Here is a 24,892-nt window from a genome sequence, read left to right as displayed (position 1 = left end):
GGTAATGCATTAGTTGTGCTTGACCTTTCCAAATAATCAGATTTTGCTTTTTGCCTCCTGTGCTCTGAAATGGGAACTTCCTTGCCAGTCTGTCCTTGCTGAGCCCCAGCCACTGCGGACATGAGGTGCATGGGGTGCAGCATGAGGCTCCTGCTCCTGGATTTGTGGGGCAGCTTCTAGGTCAGTCAGTGCCTTGAGTGGCATAATTACAGACATTCCTTCTGCCTTCCTGGCAGCTGGGATTACTCCTAGAAATCTGCTGTGTGAGCTTTACAGAGCCTGCTTGGATGGTATGACAGTAAAATCGTGCTGAGAATTACACTGTTGAGTAGGTGGTTTTAATTGGTGTAATGGGGGCCCTTTAGTGCAAGGCCGGTCTAGGTTTTACCACAGTTTTGGTTTTGTAACTGCTTCTTTAAAACAGGTTGGCACTGCTTTTTACATTGGCTCTCAAATTACAAGGAAAAATATTCTGGAAATGTAGATCAAACTAATTATAGACAAATGTTTTTTACCAGAGTTTAAGAGCGTGCACAGCCTTTCTGAGAATCCTTTTCATTTCCTTTCGTTTTTACTGGTGGGTTGCCTTAGTATATCTGCAGTAATGCTTTTGAAAGTTTAACAGCATGACAGAGCTGGTGGTGGTTCAAACTTCAATGTGCAAACCTGGCAAACTAAAATTAGGGTCCTGAATTCATCTTTAGGTGTTCAATCAAGAGTTGCTGCATTTACTTACCATTAGATTCAGAAGAACTCAGAAAATGATGGGGAAAGGCAGCTTACCCTTGGCTACACTTGAAGTTAAACTGAGCTCAGCACCAGTTGTAACTGCTTTATCAGCAGTGGGTAAATCTGCTGGAGTAGACAAAGCTTCTGAGTTTCTGGTTTTTGCTCAATAGGAAGCAAATTTATGAACTTTTTTTGGTGTTTGTTATAACTAAATATATTTTTTTCTGTCTCCCAGATGTTTTTTGGAAAGCAGGAAAGATTTAACAGTCTTAGCAAAAAAAAAAAAAAAAAATCAAAACAAACAACAAAAAAAACAACGATCGTTTTGGAAACATTTCACAATCCCCCTTTCTGTGTCAAGATGTTGTGCCGTACAGAAATAAAGTAAGTGGTGCTGTGGGGCCCAGCACATCCACCGTCCAGCTGCTGCAGATCTCACGATAAGCTGCAGTGTGCGGTTTTGGATGGAGGAGGATGTTGAATGCTGCTGGCTGGGGCTTCGGGGTGACAGTGCTCGGAGAGGACAAGCAGATCTCTTTGCTGCTCCTTCCCATCTCATCTGATGGAGAAGAAGAGGCAGGGGTGTGTCTGCCACCTCTGCCATTGTTTCCTGTTTGCATTAGCAGCACTTCATGCTTTGCTGCTAACGGTACTGCCCAGAGGCAAGGAGATGCATCCACAGAGGCTCTGCCAACCTCCAGGGGCAAAAGGAAGAGTTCAGAGTTGTCTCCTCATGTCTGGGCTCAGCCCCAGGGCTGTGTGCAGAGTGGGCCAAGCTGTGGCACCACAGACTTGGTCTTTCTGCTGACGTTTGTCTCCACTTGTTTGGGAGGAATCAGTTTTTGTCTTGACTACACTACCCTCCAAGAAAACTTATTCACTGTTTTCTTTCTTGCTGTTTTCATTTGCTCTGCAGTGATACATTTTTCCCTGTGGCCCTTTGTTCAAGCCTTTCTTGTACTGCTTGTGCTTTGCTTGTGACTGTGGCATTATGGATCTGTGTGGACAGCAGCTTTCAATGAGGGCTTTCCTTGCCTGATTTACCAGCTTTACAACTAAACCAGCAAGCATGCCTGCATCCAACACCATCTCTCTTCACAGTGGTTTTCCCTGAGGTCCTACAGTTTGTTCTCCTTTGAAGTCCTGAATTGAATGGCATTGTGCCTCAGATAGCAGGAGCTGTACCTGTGCCTTTAACCAAGTGCAGTTATATAAAATGAAAATAAAACCAAACATTTGCTGGAGTTTAGCTGCTGTGGTTATCAATCAGTTTCATGATTGCCATTGCTAAGTCAAACTTCTGCCTTCTGGGGGGGGTCTGATTGGCAATATTGCTGAGATCGGAGTTTGTTGTCTTATCCAGCAGTGAACATTAAAAAGCAAATGGAAATGTAAAAAACCAGAAGTCTTGAAAAACCACAGCTATTAAGGTTTATGCCTTGTGGAGACTTGATTGATGTTAATAATTAAAATAATTTGTTGGTTTTGATAATGAGAATCTTTAATCCCAAATCCCTTACTCCTTTGAAATAGCAGTAAGCAGGATCCTCTCCATACAAAATGTTCTGGGAATTTAGTCCTCACAGGTAATAAATTATTAGGGTAGCTCCTCATGCTTATATTACAAAATGGTTTTAACAAAAGAAACATGCATTTACAAGTTTCTTACGAAAAGGAAATAATTTATGTACGTTTCTTGGTAAGATTTTTGGTCTCTTTACAGTTAAGATGTACTGAGCCCCAGAGTGTAAGTGGAGATAAGTTAAGGAGACGTACAAAGATTTATGTCTTTGCATTTCCAAGGACAACAAAATTAGTGCTGGGCATTTAGTAGTTGATTCTGGTGGTGGGAAGGACCCATCTGAGCCCTTCTCAGCAGTTTTCAGTGGTGTCACCATCTTGTTTGTGTGGGCTGAGCTTTCCAGAGCTCAGGAGGTTGGCAAGGGACAGTACCCACACGTTTGCCATAGCTGGCATATTTGGTGTGTGCAGTGTGCTTCATGTGATGTGAAAATAGGCAGGAAAATCAAAATACTGACACAGGAAAAAAGCTGAAAAAGAAACATGTCCTCATAGGCTTAGTGAAAGCAAGAAGCCGAGCGCTCCACTGTGTTTGTTATCATACAGGTATTGAGGAAAAAAATGTGTAGATGGGATGTTTGTATTTTGTACAGGACAGCCTCATCCAGAGTGACAGTACACTGCTTTCACACTTCCCTTTTTAAAACTTTAAAATAAATTTGATCTTGAAATATTATTTTAAACTGTGAAAGAAAAAACCTGTATTTTAGTCAAAAGTGAAACATAACCAAAAAGCTTTGCTTTTGCATGTGAAACCCGTTATTCCTTTCCATTAGTTATTTTATATCTAGTTTTTATATCTACATTTATACAGATAAAACATAGGCCATTTTGTAAATAATGAAAAGACTAAAATTTATTGGCTGTAGAGGCATTAAAACCACTAAAACTTTGAAATTCTGAATTGTAGCAGAACCACACTCTACAAAAGCCACTCATCTTTACAGATCACTTCAGTTTTACAAGAGAATAAGAATTACCTTCCCATCATTTTCCAGTGTGTAAAACCTAGCATTTGATTCACTGTTTCTCTTCTTCGCCTCAGTCTGAACTGCTCTTCAAGCAGGATGTTGTCTACTGAACAGTTTTCTTCACAATACACACCAACCTTTACATCAGCACTTGGACTAGATGTTCTTAGAGGTCTTTTCCAACCTTAGTGATCCTATGATTCTGTGAGTAGGAACCATTGGGAAGGGTATCCAAATATTAGTTCTCAGCCTTTCAAATCTCATTAGCAAAATTACCACATGCTCAGGTGAATGCTTCTTCACCACTTTTAATTAATTCCAGTTGTATGTTACCCACTCCAAGGAGTTTGTTGGCTTTTTTTTTTGTGTGTGTGTCCTTGTGTCGGATTTCAACTTCTTTAGCCATTGGAGGAAGTTGTTCGTAACGATTTGGACTTCTCAGGAAGGCATCCACACCTCCTTCCCTTCCAGCACTGTATTTCAGATTGGATATTAGGAAGAATTTCATCTCAGAAAGAGTGTTGAGGCACTGGAACCAGCTGCCCAGGGAGGTGGTGGAGTCACCATCCCTGGAAGAGTTTGAGAACCATGGAGATGTGGCAGGGAGGGATGTGGTTACTGGGCATGGTGGGGATGGGTTGATGTTTGTACTTGGTGATCTTAGTGGTCTTTTCCAACTTTAATGATTCTGTGATTCTCTCATTCTGTTTGCCCCTTCTGTGGGGCTCAGTTCTTGCAGCCCTGGCTTGAGGTGAGGTTGTATCTCTTCTGGAGAAGTCTCCACGTAGAATGCCATCAGTGTTCACGGCAGATTTCTCAGGAGACAATTCTACATTTCAGGACATTGTTGTTCATGCCACTTTTCTGTAGTAACTGCATCTCTTTCACACCTTATACAAATGTATTCCATCAGTCTTCTTCCCCAATGGCTGGAGAGGATTTCCCCTGCAGGAGCAGGTGGCTGATGGGTGGCTGCTGGTCTCCCCCTAGCTGGTACAAAACAATTGTGTTATTTTTTCAGGTAGGTGGAAACGAGTATGCAGAGGCACAGATTCAGTGGCAGATGGTTAATAAGGAATTCAGGTGTTTCTCGTACACTTTTTAGTTCTAGAAATCAGACAGAGCAATCAGGCTAAGCTGTTCACGATGTTAGTTGTACAACTATATGTTTTCCACGTATCTTGCTGTAAATATTCTGGTTTAATTTTCAGTACCGGAATGTATAAGCAGCTGTGACAGTCTGCACCAGGAAATGTTTCTACAAGAGCCAGACTTCTCAACACATTTTGCATTTTATTTATTTCACTCCAGTTCTACTTTTCTGCATGTTCTGATAATTCTTTTGCGTATCTCATAATTATTCTCATAATTATTACTGCTCTGTTTCTGTGGCAAATCAAAAACAATACAACCAGTCAATAGAATGGTAATGCTTTACCATTATTTTCTTTTATTCAGTGCCTACTGAGGATAACATCTTCAGCATTATCCTTACATTCCTCATTTTAACAAAACAAAACAGAATATCTACTGTTACTATTTAGAAGTAGGTTGTTGCTTTCGCTTTCCAGCCAGCTGTTTTACCATCCCGAGCTCTACTGCTCCAGTTCATGTCATGGGGCAGACACCAACCAGCTCAGCTTCCTCTTCTCCTTGGTGTCTCCAGAGGGTGGGGTGGGACCTGTGGGCTAAATGTGGCTTGAGATGGAGCAGAACATATGGCAGAAACTGCAGAAACTTGCACAGGGAAATAGACTCTTGACTTAATCTAGATAGATGTCAGCAAAGCCTTCAACACTGTCTCCCACATGAGATGCTGGCAGCTCATGGCTCGGACAGGTACACTCTGCTCGGTAAAAAACTGGCTGGAGGGCCAGGCCCAGAGAGTGGTGGTGAATGGAGCTAAATCCAGCTGGCAACCAGTCATGAGTGGTGTTCCCCAGGGGTTGGTGCTGGAGCCTGTCTTCTTCAGTGTCTTTACTGATGACCTGGATGAGGGCATTGAGTGCACCCTCAGTACATCTGCAGATGACACCAAGTTGGCTGGAAGTGCCGATCTGCTTGGGGGTAGGAAGGACCTACAGAGGGATTTGAACAGGCTGGAATACTGGGATGAGGCTGATGGGTTGAGGTTCAGCAAGACCAAGTACCAAGTGCTGTGTTCAGTTTTGAGCCCTTCACTACAAGAAAGACATTGAGGCCCTGGAGTGTGTCCAGAGAAGGGCAACAAAGTCTGGAGCACAAGTCTCAAGAGGAGTGGCTAAGGGAACTGGGATTGTTCAGTATGGAGAAGAGGAGGCTCAGGGGAGACCTGAGAACCTTTGAAGGTCATCTGGTCCAAGTCCTCTGCAATGACTGGGAATACCTATAGCTCCATCAGTTGCTCAGAGCCCCATCCAGCCTCACCTTGAATGTTTCCAGGGACGGGGCATCCACCTTTCCAGGCAACCTATGCCAGTACCTCATCACCCTTGTTGTAAATTGTTTTTTTCTTATATTCAATCTAAATGTCCCCTAAAGGAGGGGAGAAATATGAGCTGATTGCCCTCAGCTTCCTTTCAAGCCTATCAGTGCCCCTTCCTACCTAACCAGAAAGACTGAAATGGACATGCTCTGACCAGTGAAGAGCAGCAAGAGCTCAGCTTTCACACTGAATATGGAAATTCTGTTATTTTCATTTTGGTAAAAAAAAAAAAAAAAAGAGAAGCACACACACACATGCACAAATCCCCCAAACCCCCCCATAAATCAATGCATATATTTAATTTAATAAATACTTTTTTGTTTGTTTGCTTTTAATGTGGGAAAAAGGACAGAACGAAGATGTAGCTTAAAAGTCCTATTTTAAAATGTTTTGAGGATAAGATCTGTAATACAATTCTGTAGTGCTGAAGTGAAATCCTTACTACTGTGTTCTGTTTCATGTATTCATTTAATTAGCTATTGTTTGCCAAAGAGATGGAGCTATGCCAGGAGCCCGGAATCCAGACTCATACAAAATGTTTGTGTGCATCATGTAGAGAAATCAGGTCTGAGCTCAAAGGCAGTCATTATGAGAGAGCTGAATGGCTGCACAGGCTGGGAGGACCCACTCATAACAGGTGTTAGAAACATGATCTCAGCCTTCCACCTAGACTCTATACACAGAGCAGGGGACTTAATCAGCACTTCTAATTAGAGTCCCTGTGAGTGCTTGATTAGAAACCCAGCTGGGAGTGTTGTAGGTGCTTTGAATTCTGTGTACTGTGAACACATTCTGATTTCCATTGTCCATACTTCAGTTGAAAAAAGTCCTCAAGAAATATCTGAGAGTACCTCAGATCTGAGATATCTGAGGCACAGCATGGACAGAAGATGAAGACAGTCACCTAATGAGTGGGGATGAGGAAAAGACAGAAGCATTTAATGCTTTTTTTGTCTTAGTTTGTAATATTAATGCTACCCAGTCACTGAGTTGAAGAATCATGACTGTGGGAACAAAGACTTTCCATTCACCAAAATTGTAAGTATCAGCTTATCGTTCACAAGTCCATGAGGCCTGATGGATTCACCCTAGGATACTGAAGGAGTCAGCAGATGTTACAGCTGGACTCCTCACAACAAAGTACCAAGGATCTTAGGAGTCTTGGGAGGTCCCTGCCATCTGGCTGCTAGCTGCCATCATACCCATCTTCATGAAGGGCGTGAGAAAAGACCCAGAAAACTATAGGCCTGTCAAATTACTAAGGCAGGACTTTCTCATTAAGCCCACGCTGACTATGCCTGGTATTTGGTAATTTGGTTCCTTCTGTGTACTATAACATCACTGCTTAGTGGATGAAGGGGATCTGATTACATCATGGATGTAACCTTTCTGGATTTTAGTAAGGCTTTGATACTCTTTCTCACAGCATCCTTCTGGACAGAGTGTCCAGCTGTGAGATGAACAGGTTCGTGTTATGCTGAGAGATGGGCTGCAATGAATGGAGCTGCATCTGGCTGGAAGCTGCCACTAGAGATGCTTCCCAGACTCACTTCCAGGGCAAGTTCTGCTCAACATCTTCATCAGTGATCTGGATGTATCCTTAGCAAGCTTGCTGATGGCACTAAACTGGGAGATGCTGTTGAATCCCTGGCTGGAGAGCAGCTCAACAGAAGGGACATGGAGGTGCAGGTGACAGCAGCTCAGCATGAGATGGAGCACAAGCAGAGCAGTGATTTGTGCAAGGCAAAGGAAGAAACTCACAAATGTCCCCTAATAGATCCGGAATTTTAATACTTATTTCTTATCTCTACAGTAGTGCTTTAAATGCTTCAGTAGCAAATCTTGGTGCAATAAAGGAATTGTTATTGCAGTATGAAATTGCTCAGAGCCTTGATGTGGGGTTCTGTCTTCACTTAGCTGTTTACAGCTATCAACAGTTTTAAATCCATATGTCTTAAAAGCAGTACCAACTGCTCTTCTAACCAGGACACTTTTAACAACATCTTCTCTAGTCAGAGATCTGGGCTACATCAGGAAACTTTGCTAGGGGCAAAGCTGTGGCTGAAAGAGAATCTGAACTGTTTGAAAGCACTCCATTCAGGAAGTTTACAGATTTTAACTTTATTTTTTGTTAGTATAACTCATGATATTGATGTAATGTTGTCTGTTTTTTTTTGTCTTCTCATAGGTTGGCTGGATTAACTGGCTGTCATTCAGAGGAAACTTGACAGACCTATTTTGCTTTCGTTGAACCTCTCTACTGCACGTCGTAAGGATTTCCTGGATCCAGAAGTTGCACTGAAGGCAACTGAGCAGCACAAAAATGTGACTTTGACAAGAGACTCTGAGCTTTCTGCTGAGGAATTTCTTACTGATCAGCTTGTAATTTAAGCCTATAACTGAAGCATGTACAATAGTTAGTTAATCTGATAGGGGACAAAGGCTTTCTCATTACTTGCAGCTGCCAAAAAGGCAGTCACTGGAAGCTTCAGAATGAGTGCTCCATTAATCCCAAACAAGTCATGTTACTCCCAGCTTCAGGACAACCGCAGTGAAATAAAAAATAATAATGAAAGCACAGTGAGCGTGGGGGATAGCAATGCCAACCAAATCGTGACACAAGTTAGAACCACGGAAGGAGATATCAAGAAACAGGGTTTGATAGATGAGGGTGGAAATGTACACTCTGGAGGATCAGAGAGAGTTACTCGTCTGGATGTGGAACAGAATAAACTGGTGTTCAAAGACTCTCGGACTTGTAATACCAGTGTACAGGAAAGTAAGCTGCCCTCAACCACAAGCAGGGAGATAGGGAAGGACAGCAGGACCAGCGAAGCTAAGGATATGGCAAGGCATATCAGGATTAGCCGAGGACAAAGTCTGTCCAATTTAAAAAGCAGCACAAATGATGCTAACCTGGAGATAATTTCGAAAGGTGATGCTGACTTCACCCAGAATTTTCCTAAGGGTAAAATGTCCAAGACTGTGGAGATGGAAAGAATAAAAAGACTGTCTTTGGGCAGATCCAGTAAATTTTCTCCTCAATCTGAAACACTTACGAAAGAATGTGTTGGCCGCGTGTCTTGTAAACGTCTGCTTTCCGCATCATTGGATTCCATTGACAGGTCACACCATTTGATTGGAAATACAGAGAAATCACAAAAAACTTCCACAGATCATTTTCTTGGGATGGTGTTTCGTCCACTCGACAATACCTCAGAGGAAAATACTGTCTTTTATTCTAAACCATCTACCTCAGGGAACAAGAAAATAAGTAAACCAGAAAATGTACCAAATGTTAACACTGAAAGCACACTGCATACTTCTCATACCAATCATCATTCAGCCGTTAAGCCCAGTGAGATTGCTAGTAAATCAGAAGCACAATTAAGTCAGGGTGATAAAAGTAAGAAACTGGAGCTTAAGGCTGTGCCATCCCTACAATCTAAAAACACATGTCAACAAAAGATTGAGAGAATTATGGTGATAGAGTTTCTGGGATGTAAAAAAGATGGAAGTAGAACAGTGAAAGAACAGAAAGAGTCTGGATCTGACACATCAACATTTCAAGCATCCCATTTGGAAGACATCTGTGATAAAGCAGAGGATCCCTTGTCCAATCAGGCTGTAACCTCTTCTGACGACAAATTACAAAGTGATAACTTCACCATCCATGGGGAAGGAAGAGGAGGCCATGACAGTGAGAATGGGGCAGTGACCCAGGTTAGTGAGAAAGACAGAGAAGTGGAAACAATATTCCCACTCACCTGCAATGGTAATTCCAGTAGCAAAGTGCCACCTAGAAAAAATGAAAATTTACATGAAGCTGATGCAGGTTGTGCTGGAACAGTTGGTGAACAAGTATCTCTTACACATAACATGAATCTACCTGACAGCAAACCCTTGCAAGTTAATGAGAATAAACTGATGCTGGCCAAAGGAAGCACTGAGGATGCTGCCGTGCCTGCTTCTGATCTCTCTGAACAAGACAGAGTGTGCAGTGGAGAGACAGTGTCAAACCAACAGCCTGACAACCACATCAGTGATATAGAAACCTTCTCAGTTCCAGGTAAAAAGACAGCTCCTGCACAGAAACATCCTCCAGAAGAAGCACTGGAGAGCTTTAAGGTTTCAGCAAAGGCTGACACCTTTTTATGTGTTCCAACTCATATGCGCCCGGTGGCAGTGCTGGATGTTAATAGTCAGCCCACGGTATCAAACAGTAATTTGAAGGACATTTATGCACTTCCCATTGACAAATTGTCACCCTCCTCAGTCCTACCTCCTGTTGACAGTACACAGTTGAACATATCCCCCAAAGTGCCTATAAAGACTGCCAGCAGCAGCGCAATCCCCAAACCTATCCTGGTCCACTCCAAGGGCTCCCTTGCAGATAAGGTGGATGTGGACAGTGACTGCAGTGAGAAACTGGAAGAAAGCATGGAGGTGAAACCTGCCATACCCAAGCCCAAACCTGTGAGACCTAAAATAATCACATACATCAGAAGAAACCCTCGTTCAATGGAGCAGCTTGACCCTTCATTTGCACCAGCAGGGCTGCCGTACGGTACCACAGCATGCCCAGTGCCCATCTCCACAGAGCAGAAGGCATCCAGCGGAGGGGAGGGCAAAGCCCCCAGCATCCTGTATGACAAATTTAAACCTGACCTCCAGAAGCCAAGGCTCTTCAGTTCTGGACTGGTGGTGTCAGGAATTAGGCCCCCAGGTCATCACTTTGGTCCAATGGGTGAGAAGTTTCTGCAGGAGGTAAGCAGGTGGCTTTGACACTTTTGTATATCAGGTGGTGAGTGTTTGCTTACTTGTTGCTGCCAGACGTTAGTTCTCCAACCTTAAAGAAGTAAATCCTAAAGCAAAGCAGTATGTGATGATTAGAAATAAACGTAACATTTTCTGGCACTGACCTTGATGTGCTGTCTGATCTGTGACTGGAAGTTGTCACCGTGTTCCTCCAGCATTTCCCAGCATACCAGTGACCTGCTAGTGTATAAATAGAGATGTTTAGATAGGAAAAGGCATGCTGTTTGAATTTATCCTTAAATGGAACTTCTGTTTTTTTCCAAAGAACATCTTTGGGAAATTAATGTAATTTGCCCACAGAGAGTTTTCCTCCTTAATGGGAATCTTGGCAGGTTTTTTGCAGTCAGAGAACTAGCAGTCCATATGCATTCTCTTCTGTTAAGCTACACAGAAAAACAGGAACTGTCAGATTTCATTAGAATATATACTTCATGTGGGAAAAGATTTCCTTTTGACTCATCTTAAGCAGCGTGCTCTATTGCCTAACATCTTAAAAAAAGAAAACTCCTTTCCTTGGAAGTTCTTCCTCAGCAGCCAAAAGGTAATGGAAGTCCCTCTGCCCAGTTCTGAGCCCTTAAATCTGGTTGTGTTTCCACAGCCCTGTAAGCCAGGCAGGAGTGCTGGCTCCCTGCAATCCCTGCTGGGAGGTGAGACAGTGGTTGATGTTGCTTGGTAGATAGTGAAAGGACAGGGAAAAGGGGGTTATATTTAGGTCTGCGATATGCCCTTGCGTCTACTGCTTTGGACCTGTGGTAGTTAGCTCAACAGACAAGCTTTCTATGTAAATGTTCCCACAACTGTATTTAATTTGAACCAATCCTAAAATTAAAAAAAAATTAAAAATTACTCATTTTATATACCTACCTCCTTCTATATGCAATATTTATCCAATATAACAGCTTTGAAATAACACATTTGGTGACAGAGTTGACAATCATAAGCCAGCAAATACCCACATTAAAATCTCATGTGTGAGTATCGATGGGCCCTTCTTCCATGTTAACAGACAACTGTTGAAGTGATCTTGGAGTATAGGTTTTTGTAAGAGTATTATCTCATCTCAAGCAAAGTGCTTGCTGCCCTTTCCCATTCAGATTCCATAGTCCATGCCTCACATTTTGCATTCATAGAACAGATTACTGAAGTCATTGTTAGCTTGTCTTTGCGAGCCACTACTATGGTATCTTCACAATCTCCCTGTAAAGTGAGAGAAAATTGCTGGATTATTACCATTTAAGTGAAATTAAAACCAGTGTAATGCAGGCTGTGCAGCTATCTGGCTGTATATAGAGTGACATGACCTTCTTTAGCTTGGAGAAGAGAAGGCTCCGGAGGTACCTCATTGTGGCCTTTCAGTACTTGAAGGGAGCATATAAACAGGAGGGGGAATGACTGCTTGTATGGATTGATAGTGATAGGACAAGGGAGAATGGTTTTAAGCTCAGAGGAGATATAGGTTAGATATTAGGAGGAAGTTTTTCACACAGAGGGTAGTGACGCACTGGAACAGGTTGCCCAAGGAGGTTGTGGATGCCCCATCCCTGGAGGCATTCAAGGCCAGGCTGGATGTGGCTCTGGGCAGCCTGGTCTGGTGGTTGGTGACCCTGCACATAGCAGGGGGTTGGAACTAGATGATCTTTGTGGTTCTTTTCAACCCAGGCCATTCTATGTTTCTATGATTCTCTAGACAGTAGGTTTCTACAGTCCATACAGTTGGTATTTGGAAAATCAGGCAACATTAGCTAACACAGCTGGAAACAAAGGACCAATTTTTGGTAACTGGAGGACTGTTCTTAGCATGAAAAGGACTCAGGTTGTGGCAGGTATGCAGTGTGGTTTACTCTAGAGTAGAGTTAGCAGGATGACATTTATTTTCTGGAGAGAGCCCAAAACATCTTATCCCCCTATAAATATGACTGAGTGGGTCTTTCAAGTAAAAGGAAAGCAATTAGAATGGGTTCAGGTAGATCAGAATCACCCTGGCAAATTGGCATGCTGAAGACTCAGAGCTTTTGTAGACGAGGATATGCTGGAGCAAGATGACCACTCTACATTAACTTTGTGAGGGAAACATTCCCAGACTGCCCTATTTCACATATCCAATTTGGGCTTTGATCAGCATTTTATAGCTCTTTACATAGCTGTGATGGGGGTGTTAATAGCTGCTATCAGTCAGACCTATAATCGCTAAGCAGCCTTCAGCTGTCTAAGCAGTAGGCACAATTAAATGCCTCCTTGGGTGCCATGAGTGGAAGTGACAGAGAGGTGCCTGTCTTGGGCACTACCTGTCTGAGGAAGGCTCGAGGGCTGTCTCTGAGGCTTTAATGTTTGACAGCATTATAAACAAAGCAACATGAAGGAAGATGTTGAGCAACCTCACTGCTGGCAGGGTTGCCAGCTCTGCTCAGAGTTACCCAGGCTGCGGAAATTCCCAAATGGCTCATGTGTTTGCTTGCAGACTTCCCAACTCTTTTTCACAAGTTCATTAAATGGGAGGAGTGCAGAATGCACAGTACAGTTCTGAGCTGGGCGTCTTGTTAGTGGATGGGCTGTACTAATCCAAATCTGTTTTAGCAGCTCTGTAATGGCCTTATAATCAATAGTTTCATATGATTCTACGGGGACCAGTTAAATTCTGCACTTGAGGAATTCACTGTTTAATACAAAAGAAAAAGGAATGTGTCTTATTAACAAGTTTATGTCTCTCTATGAGCTCAGAAACAAATCTATTTCCTGAGAGATAGTTGGGTAAATCCTTCTTACTTCTCTCAGCTTGAGAAAATGTTTTATCCTTGCAATTGTTATGTGTGCATATCTTTGTTACCTGTAGCATGCTGTCAATAAAGATGAACTGGAGGTTTCATTAAGCTGATCCATTTTATCAGAATTGCCTGCATTCTGTATTTAAGGATTTTCCCAGTTCCTCATACTGAAATATTTGGCATAAATACGCTTGATTTATTTATTGGCAGTCAGTATGAGAGGATAAGAAGAGTATAGTGAAATCTGATTGAAATAAATTCATCAGAGAATTGAGAGGTTGTGGATGCCCTGTCCCTGGAGGTGTTCAAGGCCAGGTTGGATGGGGCCCTTGGCAGCCTGGCCTAATATTAAATGTGGAAGTTGGTGGCCCTGTTTGCAGCAGGGAGGTTGGAGCTTGATGATCCTTGAGGTCCCTTTCATCCCAAGCCATTCTGTGATTCTGTGATTGAGGAGAAAAAGTAATGGAATCTTACCCAGAAAAAAAAAAATAACAGGCTTGTATGTAGAAACCGAACATAAGCAGCTAAGTCCAGGCACAGAGAATCATCGGTACAGTGAAAACCTGCATCCCAGCTTGTACAAGTAGGTCAGGGCAAAAGGGAAACTGACATATCTCATGGCAGGAAATAGTACTACAAACAAAGAAAAAAATATAGATCAAAAATGTAACACTCAGTGTTGGTTGCCTATGTCCACCTAGTTCCTGTGCAGAGACCTCAAAGATTCCATAGGTTTAAGGCCTATCTTGTCTCTTTTAGCAAATTAAAGATTTGCCAAATTAGTATTAAAGCTCTTGAAGCAGCTCAGATCAAAGCTTTTATAGCCAATGTTAAAGTGCATATTCTAAATGCTTATAATTGCTAAATAGAAATTGATTTGGCATATTATATGCATCATAACTTGCAGCAGAGTTAATTAATTGCAAGTTACTTTTCTTCCTAGGTAGCCTATGGCACTTTTTTTAAAATTAATTTTTAAGCAAATTTAGTTCAGAATTCCTATTTCCTAAGCCTTTTTTTTTTTTTTCCCCTCTGGCCTAAATAAAGTACTCTGAAGAAATATTTATGGGTTCTTTCTAGATTATGAGGATTTTACATTTTATAAGGAAATGCAGGAGAAGTTGATCTTTACTCAGTTCTTTGTGAACAAGAGAGATGAAAGCCCAGAGGGCTTCTGGCATTGTTTTATGCTCTAGTCCTGAGTCTGGGAAAGCATTGCACAGAGGTGAGGGTCTAGTCGTGGATGCAAGGGCTCAACCAAGGAACCAGGTCTTCGCTCAGCCACAAGTTCTCTGCTGACAGCCAGCCTGGCCTTGAATGCCTCCAGGGATGGGGCATCCACAATCTCCTTGGGCAACCTGTTCCAGTGCGTCACCACCCTCTGTGTGAAAAACTTCCTCCTAATATCTGACCTAAACCTCCCCTGTCTCAGTTTAAAATCATTCCCCCTTGTCCTGTCACTATCCACCCATGTAAACAGCCCTTCCCCTTCCCGTTTATATGCTCCCTTCAAGTAGTGGAAGGCCACAAGGAGGTCTCCCTGGAGCCTTCTCTTCTCCAAGCTAAACAAGCCCAGTTCCCTCAACCTTTCCTCATAGGAGAGGTGCTCCAGCCCTCTGATCATCTTAGTGCCCTCCTCTGGATCCACTCCAAGAGCTCCACGTCCTTCCTGCACTGGAGGCCCCAGGCCTGGACGCAGTACTGCAGATGGGGCCTCACAAGAGCCGAGCAGAAGAGACAATCACCTCCCTCTCCCTGATGGCACCCTTTTTAATGCAGCTCAGAATGGGCATTCAATGCTGCCAAATAGGCAGCTGTGTTTTATAGCTCTCGTTTGGAATATTCTGTCAGCCCTCTGAAAATACAGCGTACAGAAACATGTACACCTCTGCATGTGGGTCTCTTCAGGAACTCAAGAGGTGCAGATTATGCTGCAATTTTGCAGTAAGGACGTAAGGATATGTAGAGATTTCCTCATGGGCAAACAATTCGATAATCCCATTTCTCCCATAAAAAGAACTTAAAGTAGCTTCAGCTTTATGTGAACTATTTAAGTTAAAAACTGATTCCCTTTAAAAGTACGTGTATCTCAGTAAGCATATTTTAAGTAACTTCTAATAATAATTCCACTTGCACACTCTTCGTGTATCCACCTATTTAAATAACATCACCTGTCAGGATTTGACAATAGCTTCATTTTCTCTAACTGAAGTTATTTTTGTTTGTCTATTTGCTTTTTGGGTAGCTATCAATTCTTTATTTGGGTTTGGTTGGATTTAGTTCTTGGAACATGTGTAGAACATGTTGTATGAAGCACTGGCACAGGTTGCCCAGAGAGGGGTGGATGCCCCATCCCTGAAGATATTCAGGGTTGGGCTGAATGGAGCTCTGAGCACCTGATCTAGCTGTAGGTGTCCCTGTTCACTGCAGGGAAACCTTTAAGGGGCCCTTCCTACACAAATGATTCTGTGACACCATGATTCTACTTGTCAGAGGGGTTCATATTGTTAGGCCATTCCTCTTAAAATTGACCAGCACTCTACAGGGGTCTGACGCCTAGATTGACAGGGAGGGAAAAATAGCTTTTATGAGCAATTTAGAGATCCATATGCTGTTTACATATTGATATTGCATAATATCTGTGTTCATGATTTTTCCTTAGGTTGGGGAAAGGCCTGCAAAAGACGAATTTTGTCCTCCACCGTATACTCACTACGAGGTCCCACCAAGTTTTTATCGGTCTGCCATGATACTTAAGCCACAGTTAGGACTGGGTGCAGTCTCCAGGTTACCGTCTGCCAAAAGCAGGATTCTCATTGCAAGTCAAAGATCCTCAGGCACCTGTCTTCATCAGCAAGGAGAAATAGCGAGTGCTCCCAGCCTCTATCATCCTGATGCTTCAGGTACAGAATGATCTTTCTTTCTTTTAAATATAGTCACCGATAAGATATATATATATATATTTCAGATAGAAATAGCACAAAGTGAGCAATATCTTGACCGAGTACCACAAAGCTCCAGTAGCACTCTTTGAGGAGTATCTTTTTATCCTCAGGCACGTCTGGCTATGGAGTCTGGGTCTTTCACAGAAGTTGTTAAGCAGGTATTGCTGAAGGAGAAAGATCAATTTCAGTAATAATTCTCAGTATGCTCTTTTTCATCTTCTTCCTCCTTGTAAGTGCCTGAAAAATCTTTGCTTTTGTCACGTGGAAGGTAAGGGAACATTTTCCTCTATCATGAAGACCCCATTTTTCAGTCTGACTGTGACACTGGCCATCGTGTTGCTCTGGAAACATTGATAGTGTTCAGAGGGAGAGACCTTGATTCTCTGAAACCCTGTATACACCACTTTGGAGACAACATTTTTTAAAACCTTTTGCTTCCCAGCTACTGTGCAGGGCACAGCATGACCCTGGGGAGAATTACAGGGGAGGGAAAGGGAAAAGTCAGAAGGAGAAGTGTACAACACCGTGAGACAGAGAATAATCACCTCTGCAGTATACTCCTTGGTTTCCTGGAAAAGCTTGGAGGTTTTAACGACACACATTTAAGCAGCAGCAAGTTCATGAACAACTGAAAATCAGGCATTGCAAGTGAAATATAGCTGCTGTTAGCAGCCTACAGCTCTGCAGAGATTTTTAGATAATAGTCAAAAAAGATTACTTTGAACAATGGCTTGAGGTTGTACAGTCCCTCCTCTTGCCCCAGGACTGAATTTCTTTTGAAAAATGCTTATTTAACCTATTCATGAAAAGCAATTTATAATTGATTTTGTGAATTTGTAAGTGATTTTGCAGCCTCTGAAGGAAGGCTGCACCAGTGCAACACTGCATTCGAGTTACAAGGTTTCCTTAGTATTTTGCCTAATTTTTGTTGCTATTTACTTCCTCTCCTATGTGGAGTTCACATGGGTCTCTTCCGCTTCGCAGCTATCTGGAAATTGTTTCTCTCCCCAATGTCTATTTCTCTGTACTAAAACTTCATAAGAGATTTAGATATAGAATGGAAGTATGTCAGGGTATCTTGACTTAACCGGAGAAGAGAGAGTGAGCCTCAGTACAGACTACCAGGATTCAGCATTTATCAGCCAATCAAGGTTCTCTGTAACACAAGGCCTTGCCACTGTTCTTTACTATCTGACTTTGTATCTTTGTATCCACTCTTAACAGAAGCTGATCAAGCTCTGCTGTGTGACTTCTGAGATGCTACAAGATTATGCACTAAGTAGTAGATATCATTTTAGCCCTCTAAGTTGAGTGCAGTCAGCATGGAACGCAGGAATACAGATGCAGAGAACAACTGGATGACAGTTTCCATTGAACTGGAAATGCAACAGACTGCTAGTTTAGAATACAACTCAGATGAGCTCTTGCATAAGAGGAGGAAGTTTGGTAGAAATGAGAGGAATATACTCTCATTTATCATTCGTTAGTAGGTCCTACTAACAAATACAGTCAGTTTTCTGCTCTTCAGAAATGAATATTGCCCTGATTTTCATTCATCCATTGTAATTATCATTGATGATTGCAGGCATAACTTTCTCTAGCCATTTTTAATCTATAGAGCACTGTATATGTGTATTAATTTACTGTCTTCCTATACTGACATTCAGAAATCTAAGTTCTGTCAGCCTATCTGTCCTATTTATCATCTGTAATCCCATCTTTAAAAATTCCAGAGAAGCATATAGGAAATTGCAGTAGCTGAAAGTACCATTCCTATTCCATTGCAGTTCCCGTTTCCTGAAGTTTTCCTACTTCTCAATAGCTGGGGTATTTTGGAATCTTATCGCTGATTATTCTGCAGAATCAAAGAATAACAGAATGCCCAGGGTTGGAAGGGATCTCAAGGATCATGAATCTCCAGCCCCCCTGCCACATGCCGGGCCACCAACTTCCACCTTTAATACTAGACCAGGCTGCCCAGGGCCTCATCCAATCTGGCCTTGAACACCTCCGGAAACGGGGCATCTACAACCTCTCTGGGCAGCCTGCTCCAGCGCCTCACCACTCTCTCTGTAAAGAACTTCCCCCTGACATCCAACCTAAATCTTCCCTCCCTCAACTTCAAACTATTTCCCTTTGTCCTGCAGTTATCAACCCTTTCAAAGAGTTGATTCCCCTCCTGTTTGTAGGCTCCCTTTAGGTATTGAAAGGCTGCAATGAGGTCACCCTGCAGCCTTCTTTTCTCCAGGCTGAACAAGCCCAGCTTCCTCAGCCTGTCTTTGTAGGGGAGGTGCTTCAGTCCCCTGATTGTCTTTGTGGCTCTCCTCTGGACCCTCTCCAACAGCTCCAGCAGACCTGGACACAGTACTCCAGATGGGGCCTCACAAGAGCAGAGTAGAGGGGGACAATCACCTCCCTGTCCCTGTTGGCCACCCCTCTTCTGATGGAGCCCAGGATACCATTTGCCTTCCGAGCCGCAAGGGCACACTGCTGGCTCATGTTAAGCTTTTCATCTATCAAGACCCCCAGGTCCTTCTCTGCAGGGCTGCTCTCAAAGACCGCTCCTTCCAGTCTTTATGGATGCCTGGGATTCCTCCAGCCCAAGTGCAAAACCTTGCACTTTGCCGTGTTGAACCTATTTCTTGGACCTTGCCTCCTCTGGAGGTCAAATTTAGTCCATAGCTCTCTGCAGTTTTCTTCCTACAACTGTTATTTTGTTTGTTTTGCTCCAGCCTATTGATACCTCACTGTTTCAAAAAAACTATTAAAGATAACTCATAGTAGTCAGTAATTTGTCTGCCATGTCCTTCAGTATCCCAAAGTTTGCTTCATCTGGTCTGTGGACTCTGACTGCTTTTATTGATTTTAAATTACCCAAAACTTGTTCTGGAGAGGCTGCTAATGTCTCCAGTTTTTCACTGTCCACCCCAGGACACGTATTTTTTCATTTCTGGCATCTCACTTTCTGTTTTCCCTGTGAGATGAAAAGCATGTCTCATTTTTTCTGCAGCATCTCGTTCTGTTGCAAAGCACTTTGCATTGCTTTGTGATGATTCATTGCCTCCCATATTGATCTTTCTTGTATTTCTGATTCCTTTTATCAGTTATGTTACATTATTTTAGTTTTGGCATGTTATTTCCCACTTACAAACTGGAGATTATCTTCTAATCACCTTGCCTTTGTTCAAATCCTTTTGACATGTACATCTCAAATGACTTAATCTTTCATCAGCATCTAACTTTTTAAACCAGCATATCCGTCTTTTTATCTTTAATAATTTAATAATTTAAGAAGAACCAACTGCCCGTGACAGCAGATGGAACTGAAATAGGAGAAGGAGAGAGGGGCTGGGTGGGAGGGCAGCCCCAAAGCCAGCAAGGGCTGTGCAGAGGGGCTCAGAACAGGGCTGGTGTTAACAGCATTAATCTGTAGCATCAGCAAAGCATGCTCATACCTACACAAACCATATGGGTCATGTCTAACGAGTGATGTTAATGTGTTCAACACCATCTTCAGCTTTTTATCAACCACTTTCCTCTAATTCCTCTAATTTGGCAGTTCATTGTGGTATTAAACTTTAATCTGATATATTGTTTTTGATGCTATTTTTCAGAAACAGGATTAAATGTAGATTAGGTATAGTCATATTTACAAATATAAGGAAAAGAAATGCAATGGTAGTGGTGCTGGTGAGACCCTTGGTTGTATAGATACTGTGGAGTGTGAGGGCTGAGTGGACAGCTGAAAGCAGCTGGAGACCAGCATGTATTTTTCTCTCAAGGATACCAGCCCTATCTTCAAGAATGCTAATCAGCATCTCTTGCAGTTCAATCCTGAGCTTTTAATCCAGTTTTTAATCCCAGTGATTTCAGGCCTACCTTGAGGTAATGGAAACAGGGATCTAGCCATTTGCCATCTAGTGACAAAGTGCAAGGTACCACTGGGGCTCTTTAAACGAAAATTGCCATAGCACAGTATTGAGAACAGAGCCTGTGCCTCATAATGAGGATTTAATCCCCTCTGTCATGTGTTTTGTAATGTAGCAGTCTGCTTAAGCAGCACTGATAAGCTGAGTGGTTTGGCCTGCGTGTAATACTAACATTCATAAAGCTGACTCTAATTGATAAATTCAATCCCTGAGCAGCTGTGGTAGACTGCAGGTACTGCCTCAAAGGGTTTTGCTACTTTTAAGACATGCCAGGTAAGAAGTAAAATAATAATAAATGATCCTACAGTTCTCCAAGTGTAATGCCTAAAATGTGAGTGGGGCAGTGGTCGTTCTTCATCTGTAGGACACTGGGCAATAAACACTGCCAGGGGCTGTGGGTTCATCACTGACCAGTGCTGCTCTTTATGTCGGATGGATCCAGCAAGCAGTCTGACTTGTAAGAAAAAGCATTGTATACTGTAGGTAAGATAGGAACTGGGGCATATTTAAGGGTATATTAGGTGTCTGAAAGCTGAACATTTGTTTATTTTATATTGACTCTGCTCTTTCTATGGGAAAATTGTCATTCAAAACAAGCATTGAAGGATACTGTGTCTATAACTTATAAATTATGCATATGTTTTCCTTGGTTATGAAGACTCGGAGCAAGCCTGTCAGGATTTACATTCATTAGCTGATTATTTTAATGGCATTAATGTCTAATTTTGAAAAGTACAACAGAGATCTCATCATTAAAACTTTACTACATTTTTTTCAGTAGTACTTATGGTAATTCTTTTTCAAAGAGCAAGTTAATGAAATCTTGTTTCCTTATTACCTCTCCCTGTATTAAATTTGCCAGTCCTGAGGGTCTAGCAGTTCCTTTCATTTCTAAATAAGTCAACTCTTGTTAAAGATTCATTTTATGTATGCATCAGGACAGCAGTGTTTTTGATTTACTCAGGCACACACAAATATATGTGTTTATTTGTGTATTTGCAAATATGTATCATGGATTTCATTGGTAATGAGCTGATGTGTCTACAGCTTTTTCCTGCTAGGATTTCAGTTTTGATTTTGTGTCGAATCTCAGGAATACCTAATACCTGAACAAGTATGTGAGGTTTGGTGATAGGAAAGGAGTTATCAGGTTACTTCCTGAATTATTCCACTGCTGCTGCTCCAGCTGAATGCTTATTTTATAGGTTTGCAGTACTTATAAAATAAATACTTCAATTGGAGCTGGCAAACTTAATTTGTGAAGAAGAGAGGTGACAAGGGGAGAATTCAGAAGCGAAAATATTCTCTGGCTTCTGCTAATCCACAGCAGTTTCAGCTGGCACTCTGCTTCATTGGGTGTGCAGTCCAATTGTACAGTTACGTGCTCAAAGGGAAACACACAGCTCTTCGTCAGCATCTTGCTAAGGGCATCATCATGTGCCACGTGCCACCTCTTCACACCCCGCAGTAGGCACAGAGTAGCTTTTAGGGGTGTTTGAATCTGAAGCTGGAGATGCTGAGCATTTCTTGCCATGTAACAGTGCCCTGGCTGATCAGGATTTCTCCGGTGTTCAGCAGTGACAACTCTTTTGCTTTTGGACTGTCCCAGGCTTGGTGACATTTAGATAAGGGAGCATCAGGAGAGCCATGCACCATCTGCACCCTGGTGTAAAACCTCTGTTTTAAGGTGTAGATAATGAATCCGTTTTGAGGCCTCTTTCTTCATTGTTTTTCATAGAAAAATCATTTGTCAATAACCGGGAAACCACAAGGATGCTGGGAACAGAATCTGCTTCTGATTTGGAAGATTTGGTTTTAATCTCTGATGATATCAAAGATTGAATTAACTCTGAGGTACCTTGAAAAACTGTTTGTGTTAATCTCTGATGAGTTAAGCAAAACTGCAGGTAGCTTCCTTGCCCTGGATTCTCTGATAAGAACTGAGGATAAAGATCAGAGCACCATCTAAAAGAAGATATGCTCCCTGAGAGCAAATTGCGTCTAATGACTGAAGTTCTTAGGGAAATGTTCATAAAAAAAAAAAAAAAAAAAGAGAGAGAAAAACAACAGCAACAAACCCCACCAAGAAAGCAAAGGCTTAACATAGATCACAAGTGGAGCCGAACTCTTGAACTACTACTTTTCCTCATATGAACACATCTCCGTAATCCATTCCTATAACTTTTCATTTGTTTCAGCTAAAAGCTATTTCAGCTTTCACGGAGAAGTCACATTAAAGTTGCTCATTAGCTGTACATGTGCATGGAGATGTGATCTGCGTACAGTGCAGATGCAGAAGTCTCGCTCAGCCTCTTCTTAAGGCTCACAGACGCATCTGCTTTGTGCCAGTCAGTTTCTGCCTCAAAGTGCTTTCATGTTCCTAGATGGGAACAGTTTGAAGTGTCACAGAAAATCACTTCTGTGCCACACAGACAACAGCACTTAATTCCATAATTAGCTTCAGGCAGTGAGGCAGCTGGAAAGATTTTTGCCATTTTTTTTTAGCTTATTTTGGCAGATTTTTATTAAAATGAGAACTTCTCATTAATATCACTTTTGTTTTGAACTTTCAGACCATGTTTGCAGGTGTGCTTTTATACTTCTAAGAGACAGAAAGAATCCTCACCTTAAAACTTGATGGTATTTAGAAAGAAAATGGGTGCACGAGGCTGATACCTTGTGTATTTTAGTGAGTAAAAAGACACAAACTGACTTAGCTTTAAGGATTTGAGTGCATCTCTGGTAAGGATAATGTTCTGCCCCCAGGTCCTTGTGGTACAGAAGAGCTGTATAACAAAGAAGAGGAGTGAAAAATAACTTAAAGTTGATTATGAGTTCAAGACACAAAATATGGTTAGTTCAGGGGAAATTTCAGTTGAAGTCACAAGCTGAGAAGTCCATAAGCACAGAGGTGTGAGTAACACTACCAGATCATCTGTGAAGATCTAAGAGAATGGATTCAAAGAAAAGGTGGAGATGAGTGGGCATTTTCTGGTGCTGCAAGGTGCTGAGATTGTCACTAAATGCCTAGAATTGTAGAATTGTTTGAGTTGAAAGGCACCTTTAAAGGCCACCTAGTCCAACTCCCTGTGATGAACAAGAACACCTACAGCTCCATCAGGTGCTCAGAGCCCCGTCCAGCCTGACCTTGAGTGTCTCCAGGGACGGAGCATCCACCTCTCTGGGCAACCTGTGCCAGTGCCTTACCACTCTTATTGTAAATAACTTCCTCCTTACATCCAATCTAAAGTTCTCCTCTTTTATTTTGAAACCATTTCCCTTTGTCCTATCACAACAGACCCTGCTAAAGAGTCTTCCCCTTCTTTCTTACAGCCCCCCTTTAGATACTGAAAGGCCACTTTGAGGTCTCCCCACAGCCTTCTCCTCTCCAGGTGAATAGCCCCAGCTCTCAGACTAGTTTTAAGCAATTCTTCTTCAGTGATGGTGCCTGTGCTTCCACACCTGTCCTGCAGTGCTCAGCACAGCACTGGCTGTAGGCACGTGGTCACACAGCAGTGCAGAGAGGGGACAGCCTGGGGACTCGGTGCAGTTGTCTCCACAGTTAAGATCCAGCACTCTCTTCCATAGGCAGAGATGCAAGGTTTGCCATGGATCCTCCTGTTTGCTTCACATCAGGGGTTTACCACCAGTGCAACATTGGCATGAACTGATCTCAATCCCACATAGTATGAAGACTCTCAAATAGAATCAAATCCTAGAATCATCAAGGTTGGAAAAGACCAGTGAGATCATCTAGTCCAACTGTCAGCCCATCACCAGCACTCTGTGGGCCCAGCCATCCAGCCAGGAAGCGTACACCCATCGAAACCACGGGCTGCCAGCTTCTCCAGGAGGGTGCTGTAGGAGACGGTCATAGACTTTATTAAAAGCTGGGTAGACTGCATCCACAACCTTTGTGTGGTTGATGTGTAGCTAGTGGTGGTGACTATGTTGTAGCGTTTTGTAGCTGAGAATTTACTCTCTCAAGTAGTGCTAATGGCCTTTTTGTATCTGTTTTTGTTTCTGTGGAATTAAACAGAATGCATTACTTTCAGAGCAGCGTATGTATAGAAATTATTTCATTTGTTGATCAAGAAGCATTTTCTAATGTCTTTTATAGGACTATGTTTTATAGGAAAACCAAACTTTTTTTTTTTCTTGATGTTACATCCATTGTAATTTCAAAAGAAAAGGGTTAGTTCTGTTGAAAAAAAAAATAAAAATGTTGTTACTGTCATGAGGCACATAACTATCTTTCAAAATCCCCATAACACTTTTCTACTCAAAGGAGTTAGTCTTGTTTTCTGTAAACTCTCATCAAAGTGTAATGCTTCATTAAAATTAATAAGGCTTTGACCTACATAGTTTACAAAAGAATTAAATAGTGTAATAATGTGAAGACTATATTCTTACTGTGTGGTTAATTTCTACTTTTCCTTTATATAATTGATGTTTGCTGCATCCTTTGAAGTATACATCAGGATGATACATGAATAGTGTTCACCAAATGGGAACAGAAAGTTGACTTTGTGGACTTTTCTGGCCAAGTATGTTGACAGCTGTAATGGTGCCTTCTCTTCTAACACACTCAACCAGCCAAACTCAATCTTTAGTCCTTTCATGAGGACAGCATGGGACCTTTCGGACCCATCTTCTGGATTTGCCTAGAAAAGTTTGCCTAAGCAAGAACAGC

At 42.2% G+C, this 24,892-nt stretch overlaps 1 protein-coding gene and 1 long non-coding RNA gene across 3 annotated transcripts in view; one reads left to right on the top strand and one right to left on the bottom strand.

Moving 5' to 3' along the window:
- The window catches only part of LOC146545791 (uncharacterized), a 158,886-nt gene extending 143,924 nt beyond the window's left edge, over positions 1-14,962 (bottom strand). The window contains exon 1 of the long non-coding RNA XR_014881088.1: positions 14,912-14,962. This is a non-coding gene — a long non-coding RNA (uncharacterized LOC146545791). The remainder of the gene's footprint in view (positions 1-14,911) is intronic.
- Positions 1-24,892, top strand: part of MTUS2 (microtubule associated scaffold protein 2) — a 268,680-nt gene that overhangs the window by 100,162 nt on the left and 143,626 nt on the right. For both annotated transcript variants that reach the window (XM_085216075.1, XM_085216077.1), the window contains 2 exons: positions 7,934-10,512; positions 15,988-16,228. In XM_085216075.1, coding sequence (XP_085072201.1) covers positions 8,239-10,512; positions 15,988-16,228 — 2,515 coding nt within the window. In that variant the 5' untranslated portion in view covers positions 7,934-8,238. The remainder of the gene's footprint in view (positions 1-7,933; positions 10,513-15,987; positions 16,229-24,892) is intronic.

The sequence above is a fragment of the Meleagris gallopavo genome, chromosome 1 (assembly GCF_905368555.1).
Source record: "Meleagris gallopavo chromosome 1, MGAL_WU_HG_1.1, whole genome shotgun sequence".
NCBI classification, from domain to species: domain Eukaryota; kingdom Metazoa; phylum Chordata; class Aves; order Galliformes; family Phasianidae; genus Meleagris; species Meleagris gallopavo.
The sequence above is the reverse complement of the archived record's forward strand: the minus strand, read 5'-3'. Positions and strand labels throughout refer to the sequence as shown.